Below are 8121 nucleotides of genomic sequence, written 5' to 3' on the forward strand. Positions count from 1 at the left end.
GATCGCCTCCACACACCACTTCGTGATTCATAAAAGTAAGACATCTACATCTTAAGACTAACCTTCAAGGTTTGTAGTCTCATGTGCACATCTTGATCGTCAGCAAATCAAATCTCAAACTTCAAGTTTTCAGCCTCTTTTCGCGTTTTGTTCGCACTTTGATCATTAAAATATCCTCATCCGAAGAGCCAGCAAACTCCACGAGTATCCACAGAGTTAGGAATGGTGGTAAACTTATCATACTCTTTCATCCCTCTCTAAAAAATATCACAGAAAGTTGTCGATCGCTCAGTTAAAAATAGGTACCCAATGGGTACTTGTGTCTGCTGCAGTGAAATGGAATCTGCTGTAGGCGCCTTTTTTTTTTAATACTGTTAAACTGGCTAGAAACATCTCCCGAAAGGCAGTGCTATGGAATGCTCAAGGCATCACAAAGATGGGGAACTGAAGTGGTGAATGTCCAATGCTCCAGTTGGAGGTAAGGGATCATCAATATCAATCATCAATATCATGATTGTGATTACATCTTCATCACTGTTTAAATAACTTTTATTGTGTTATGGTACTGCAAAGAATCTAACATTAAAGTGAACGTTTCTTTTATTTTGTAGCAGAATATTTAAATCAAAGAATTGAAATACAACAGCCAATAGTTTTTCACAAAATTGAACAGTATCTGAAGTCTTTGTAACACAAGGCAACTGTAATGCAAACGCAGTAGCAGTTTTGCAAAGCAAGAAAAAGTCTCTGGTTGTAATAATTCCTAGGAAATCATTATGTTTTTCATTTAATGGTAATATGCAATCAATTTGGAACAAAACATAGGTAAAACAAAGTTAGTATATTTACATTGTTGTGTTCAAGTAACTAATAGGTGAATATACTTTTAAAAGTATTTTGAAGTGTTTGTCTTTTAATTGAAATGAAATGTATCAGAAATGTAACGCAACAGAAATATTATCCCAAAAAAAGCAGCATGTGTACTTGTAAATAATGTTTATCAGTCAGAGAAACAATCATTTCACTTAAAACCAGTGTCTACAAAATGTTTGTTGCCAACTGTAACAAAACAGGTATTATTAACGTTTGGTATTCAGTAGTAATTTCCACTGATGTGTGACAGGAAATTGTTCATTTTATTCAGATTTGCACTGACTCCACTATTTTTGTTTTGTTGTTGAATGTTATGCTGGTTATAGTTGGTAACTCTAGAAGAAAGGCAGTTATGGTTTCTTCAGTGATCGGAAGAGTGCTCTTTCCTTGTGACGCTAGCATATCATGCAGGATGTCGTTGAACAGGGTCACTGTGATCTTCGATTCTTTAATTTGTACCAGTAGTTGTACATAACATTGTTGAATGGTGGACTTCATATTCTGCTTGAGCTCACAAGTTGAACAGGTTAGTATGGGAGACGTCTCTATTACCAGCTTTTTGTTACAGTTGCAGCAGGCTTGATATGCAGTGACACTTCGCACTCCAAGTATTTCTGCTGCTGCTGTTGTATTGGTAAAGTTCTGAGGTAGCTCAGCAGGATTAATGAGAGGTTGTGAAAATGGCTCAACTTCTGTAATTGTGCACCCTGTTTTGGGGGTACTCAAATATATGCCATTTGAGTTGTACTCCTTCTTTACTTGGAGATTTTGAAAGTTATAAGTTTTTCCTTCTTCTAATCCACAGAATTGTTCCCAAAGTGTCACCTTAATGGCTCCATGTGGGTCCACAAGATAGGCAAACAACTTTTTTTTTTCACCATCCTCTGTCTTTACTTTTTTTGTTGATGACATCTGAATAAGTTTGGCTTTGATGGTGATACTTTGATTTGTGTTTGCAGCTGAAATTGATTGGATATTGTTGGCACTTGGCAAATCAATTCTTGAAAAAGGTATTTCTTTTGTAGGCTCTAACAGTACATTGTTATTCATCAGTACTGTGGTTGCATCTCCTGCTCTTTCAATTCTAAAATTTCGAAGTTTTATTGGAGATTTCTTTTTGCTCATTTGATCAAAGTGTTCCTGTTTACTTCCGGAGAAGCAGACTCCTCTTACTAAGCCATCGGTGGTTTGTATGGACATGTCAAAGTAAGATGTCTTGCTACTTTTTTTAGTTGGAGACACATTGTGTAAGAAACCATCAATCTCTTCTTTTTGTTCTTCCATTGCCTGCAAGTGAAAAAGAACCTTTTGAGTTTGTTTCATAGCAATATAATGTATTTCAAAATTTCTAATAACATAGGGAGCACTGCATCAAAAGACGACGACAACGACTACGACTACTACTACAAATTTAACTATAAGAACAAAATGCCAAAAAAAAAAACTTACCTAGGTGAATTATAATTTTTTATTTGTTTACTTATTCATTATAAATCAATCAACAACAGCAGTCTCTACAGACAGGAAGGAATAACACTAAATGAAGGTTGGGGAGTGCAGTATACTGCAAACTGTTTATTAGATGATACTAATACTGAAAATCAAAGTGAACAATTACAAGAAATAGAAAAGAGCAGTGGTTCCAATAAGCAAGATGGAAATGACAGTAATGATCAGTGGACTGACGATGAAGCAGAAACACCTGCTGGTGTTACTGACACCATGTTAACCAACACACATTATTTTGAAGACAGTCAGCCTCAACGTATTTTAAATGTTGCACCAGGAGAGGGAAACAAACCCTTAAGTATATTCAGAGATCAATATTCTGAAGAGTTAGCATATCCTGGTATATTCCTTGGTCAAAGTCGACCAGAAAATAAAGATAGACTAGCTAATGTTCATTATAGCGACATTTGTAAATCTGAACTAAGACGATCAGATAGGAGAGCTGCTATGTGTGTTGAAAATATATTCTTCAAAACAAAAAAGCGTCAAATGAAAATTCTCTTAGGAAAATCACAAGTTGCACTTAGGAAGTGCAAAGGAAATAACAAATCTTCAAATGCTGGACAGTTGAAATGTGAAGGAGCAATTGAGCGCTTGATTCATCTTGATGAAGGATTCCAATTTTTGAAAGCATTGATACCTTACAACTGTATGCAAAGATCTGTTCATAGCGATGCTTAGATAGTAATTATCATGAAGAATACTAGTTCTAGGTTTCTCTCCTCTGTATAAAATCGCCACAGCTTTCGCACATGTTTGTCTAGTGATAGATGTTTTCACGTGTGTAGTGAAATACATGTATCTTCTGCCAAATCCATTTCGTAAACAGGGCATATTATATCCCGCATTGGGCTTTGTAATCCCCAAGTGAGACTTAATAATTCCCTTAACGAGCTTTTCATTCCCCAAATGGGGCTCAATTGTTCCCCGAAGGGACTTTGCATTCCCCAAATGGGGCTCATAAAGCTTATTTTGCGTCCTGAGCACTTGCAAAATGGCCGGGCGGTGATCGTGTTGGCGCCGAGAAAGCTTCAGTCGATTTACAAATTCAAAGCATCTTTCAAAACCTTTCACTCGGCCGGAATGACACCCAGTGCGAATGCTGTGGCAAAATGAGAAAACACCTTTTAAGAAATCCATTACAAATATGAAAAGCGAAAAGATCACTCACCTTGCAAGCGATAATACACCCTGACTTGACGAACGAAATCAGGACGATACGACGCAACCCAAACGTTTTTCAAAAGCACATGGTTTGACGGATTTGACTTTGCCTTTTCTCAGATTTGATTGGTTCCGAGTCTTCCCGGAAATTGGCAGTTTGCCACGACCTCTTTCCTTTGTCCTTTCCTCGTATCCGATTGGATAGATTATTCCCCTGAGGAACGAAGTTTGCATCCGAAAGTATTACAGGCCGAAAGTATTACAGGCCGAAAGTATTACCCCTCCGTTCATACCTCATGTATCGTGTCACCAAATGGAATCCACAGTGAAACGTCAAGAGTAAATCCGAGATCTTGTCGTATATGAAGTAGCTGGTCGCGCGTTTCACAGCTTATGTAAGTGTCTGCATGCATTTTAAATGCAGCAGACACAAAAACCCGCAAAAGCGCGCTGAAATAGCGCCGAACGCGCCGAACAAATTTTCTTGGCGCCTATGCAACAAAATACTCCTCGTCGCTCCGCCACGTCTAATGACGTCAGGATTTATAGTACATGCGCATCCATGCGTTAAAGTTACCATCCTTCGCTCAGTCTGATCTCCTCGGTCGTCGTACGATTAGTAAGTGAAGATGGAATGCCGAAGACGGCTTATTGAGCATGCCGTAAAACATCTGACAACGGAAAGAGACACTTCAGTTTGTGTTCAGCGAGACCATGTTAGGAAAGTTTGGAGTCAGCTTCAAGAAACCTGGGTACAGTTCAATTATTCCTCCGATGAAGAAAGGAAAAATATTGAGAAAGAAATATCACAATGGGAGCTTTTTCATAAAAGCCAAGTGCAAACCAGGAAACCGTCAGATCTTCGTGTGTGTTACCTGGCAGGTGATAACCCCACAAACGGTTTGGAAGTTCTTGTCAATATTGGAATCCTCCCACAGAACGTCTGGATGGTTGAGAAAAACGGTGCAACGTTCGTGAAAACACGGGAATCTATCCGTAGCTCAAACTTGCGAACTGTTCGATTGTTCAAAGGTGATATTCTGGTCTTTTTGAAAGATTTTGAGGGCCAGTTTGATATCATCTACTGTGATGCCCGTGATACTCTTCCAGCAGCAAAACAAAAAACACTGAAGTTTATTGGGTACGTCTTCCTCTATGACAAGTTGACATCTCCTGGTGCCTTGATCACTAACTTCTCATTTCCACCACTGGGACAACAGCAACAGGCACCGATTCAAGAGGGAGAGGCAGGAAAAGACTTAGATGCAATGACTCCAGATGAGGTTGGATTTCCCAACGAGGCACGGGAGGCTAAACCGGCTGATTTCGAAAGATATTCCTTAAAGGAGCTCTCAGTTGGATATTTGAAGCACAGGTCCACTAATATCTTACACGACATTTGTAAGTTTCCAGAGGAGATTGCGTCAGCCTTAAATCTGAGAACAGATGAGGAAAATTATGGTGACTATATTACCTATCAGGTCATTGATTCTGCTTATTTATATATCCCTATTCAAAGAATGCTGATGGCCACAAAGCATGGAAGTTCTTTTGATTTATGGGATCAAATTTTTCAAGAGAAAGAGGAATTTCTTGGAGCTGTTTCTCTTGGGCTAAAGGCAGCCACTGCAACAGATTTGAATTCCCAGGCCACAAGCGGTGAGATGAAATATTTCTTTGAAACCATCAAAGAATCATACTTGCGACATATTGCCCTGATCTTCCAAGAGAAGTCACTAAGCAACAATCTTTGTGCAGCCTGGATTACTGAATTGTTTCCAGACTTGGGCAAGATAAAAAACCAAGGTATAGCTTCCCTGCTTATGACTCACCTCTTGTCATATTCGTCTATTTTTATCCAAAAATTTGCAAACGGAGACATGAAGAAGTATTGTCTTAAATTCCTATGTGACATTCGTACAAGCGAAGACATGACTGTTGAGATTTCTGATGAAGCAATCCTTGAGAGCATTCTCTCTATGGTTGCTGGCCTTTGGTATGGTCAAATAACTCAACCATCATTCCCAGTTGTGGATAAGCTTTTGAGACTCAGTTACACTGGAAATAAAAGTCAGATGTTTTCTGATGTTTTTATTTTTGACAAGTGTCGCTATGTTTATCAGCAATTCTCAACTGTGGACACTTCAACTTTTGCTTTCTATGAGCTGCATCAGCAAAGAGTGTTAAGAATGGTTGTGGATGGCTTGCGCAAACACTTAGGAGGAATTTGTAAATTGGATATCTTTCCATGTGTTAATGTTGCTGGTATCAAAACAATTGATAGCACTGCCTTTCCAAGTATTTCTGAGAGGCAAAGGGTGAAGGAGCTCATGCATGACGAACTGAAAAAGATGGAAATGGTAAAGGAGGAAAATTATGAAGAAGCAATGGTATAATATGACAATTGCTGTGACTTGTGGCCAGCTAATGCAAAACTTTACGCTAATAAGGCCCATTGCTTTTTGAAGTTAAATAAACCAGAAGATGCTCTATTCAGTTGCAGGGAGGCACTGAAATTGGATGCAAGAAATGTCAAAACACTCTATGGAGCAGCTATGGCTTGTAAAATGCTGAGAAAATATTCTGATGCTGTGCATTATTTGTAAAAATTACTGGCAAATGGTGGAAAAAAATGAAGCTGCCACTAAAGTACTTCCTGGTTTCGAGAAACTTGCTGCTGGATAGATGAGCCTGTCTTTATAAACATGATGGAGGTAGACACAAACTCTGTTTACCATCTCTTCAAAAATTTCTTACAGATTAGTTAGTTTTGATTGTAAAGTTACTGGCAAGAGATAAGACAGCCTAAAGGAAAAAAATTACAAATCTGATTTTCTAAGAGTAAATGTATTTCAGATTTAAGGGCTCCAGTCAATTTTTGAATCAATTTCATTTCCAGTGTGCAAAGTTTATGAGTTTATTCTGGTATTAGAAAGGACAAATTGGCCTTTCATTAATGCATTATTCCTTTTGTATATTCACTTTTGTGAGACCCGCTAGCATGATTTATAGTTTAGAATTCTTCTGAAATCTATTGTTGAGATTTGCAATGTAAAAGAATGATAAAATTATCCCCATTTTGTAATATGTCCACACCATCAGTTTTATAGTACTAGTAAGCTTTAGAGTGGATCATTTGAGAAGGTTGCTATTGTACAGCACTTCTTTCATTTACTCAAAGTGTTTTTTTTGTAAGAATATAATGCTGTAGGGTATCTAACCATATACTCAGGGTCCATGTGGCCTTTGGCTGGTGGTTGATTGTATGAAGGATTGGGGATAATGGAATTTCCCATACCTCATATCAAATTTAATTTCAAGTGGCAGGTGAATAAAAAGACAATTATTATTATTATCATTTCTTTTTTTTTTTTTTTTGGTTATCTTTGGGTCTCAGAAGTTGTTCAGCCATTGGTTAACCTGGAAGCTTGTGTACGTTGTGTACGAGATGATGAATCAGAGAATTAGAACCAATTCTTTACTGGAGGTAACAGTGTGTTTTTGGTATCATTCCTTTGGAGAAATTTAAATGTTGGTTTGTATGTAAGCTTTAAAGATGCTGGTTTTTTTGAGACACCAGGCCTTCTTCTTGGCCTCTTTTTCATTTTTCTTTTTTCAGTGACACCCCCCCCCCCAGGGTTACTTGAATCTAGGTAGGGAAAGTCTGTGGGATTGCAGCTTCTTAATGACTAGTATTTAGGATATGAAAGTTTTTGTCTTAAATTTTTTTTTACTTTATAACAATACATCTAAGATTTTTGGTCTTTTATCATTTGGTAATGATAACTCTTGATATGCAAATACAGTTCCTGGTTTTAGACCTTTCATAATTGTAGGTGCAATAAACGCATGTATTTTATCAATTTTTGCAGTGCTTGTGAGAAAACCTTGGTCTTGCTCTTGAGGGGAACTAAGTAATATTTAGTCATGGCGATGAGAGTAGGAGGGATGGTTTTAAATAAAAAAAAAATTGATAATGATAGACTAGACCAGTCATTTATGAAAGAGGTATATTTTGGCCCCAAATTTGGGTGGGTACTGATTCTCTCCAGAGAGATTGCCTTTGTCTTTCGGGTGACAGGTGTTTTAAAGTTAGGTTCTGCCTGTGGGATAGGAAAAATTGGAAATAATTCATTAAGAAAATTATGTAAAGAAATCGTTCTTTTCGTTGTTGACAAGTGGTTGTCCCATCAAAAGTACTACGAAAACACTTTTGTAACTCACGATTAGCTCTGAACACTCTAGTTTTAATAATGGGTATGTGGAACGGGGAAGGGATGGGGCTTAGATCAGGTACCTAAGTTATTCTCGTCGAGAACGGAGATGGTTTTTTAAGGGTTGTATAATGAAACCCTTTTCCACCCAGATTTAAATGAAAGGTTTTTTCGGCAGGTTTAAATACAGAAGCTGTTTTGTTTTTTAGGAAGCGCTGCGTGAAGTGGTCCTAGGTGGCATTGCGCTATGGTTTATTCTTCGTGATACACTTACGTGATTGGCCATGTGCTTGTGCTCAATAACTTGACGCGAATCTGATATAAAACTGTTCGTTGAGAAACGGTCGTAAACGCCATTTTA

General features: G+C 37.9%; 2 protein-coding genes across 2 annotated transcripts; one reads left to right on the forward strand and one right to left on the reverse strand.

Moving 5' to 3' along the window:
- Positions 1-392: 392 nt before the first annotated feature.
- On the reverse strand, positions 393-3592 carry LOC131789522 (uncharacterized). Its single transcript, XM_066172198.1, has 2 exons — positions 3554-3592; positions 393-2160 (listed from the first exon to the last, which is right to left on the reverse strand). The coding sequence occupies exon 2, from the start codon at positions 2155-2157 to the stop codon at positions 1141-1143; it is 1017 nt and encodes a 338-aa protein (XP_066028295.1). The 5' UTR covers positions 2158-2160; positions 3554-3592; the 3' UTR covers positions 393-1140.
- A 305-nt stretch (positions 3593-3897) lies between these two features.
- On the forward strand, positions 3898-7431 carry LOC136283412 (uncharacterized). Its single transcript, XM_066172242.1, has one exon. The coding sequence runs from the start codon at positions 4176-4178 to the stop codon at positions 5940-5942; it is 1767 nt and encodes a 588-aa protein (XP_066028339.1). The 5' UTR covers positions 3898-4175; the 3' UTR covers positions 5943-7431.
- Positions 7432-8121: the final 690 nt, after the last annotated feature.

The sequence above is a fragment of the Pocillopora verrucosa genome, chromosome 9, assembly GCF_036669915.1.
Source record: "Pocillopora verrucosa isolate sample1 chromosome 9, ASM3666991v2, whole genome shotgun sequence".
NCBI classification, from domain to species: domain Eukaryota; kingdom Metazoa; phylum Cnidaria; class Anthozoa; order Scleractinia; family Pocilloporidae; genus Pocillopora; species Pocillopora verrucosa.

What these genes read in the sequence shown, in the direction of transcription:
- LOC136283412 (XM_066172242.1), top strand. Translation starts at nt 4,176, where the DNA reads ATGGAATGCCGAAGACGGCTTATTGAGCATGCCGTAAAACATCTGACA.
- LOC131789522 (XM_066172198.1), bottom strand. Translation starts at nt 2,157, where the DNA reads ATGGAAGAACAAAAAGAAGAGATTGATGGTTTCTTACACAATGTGTCT.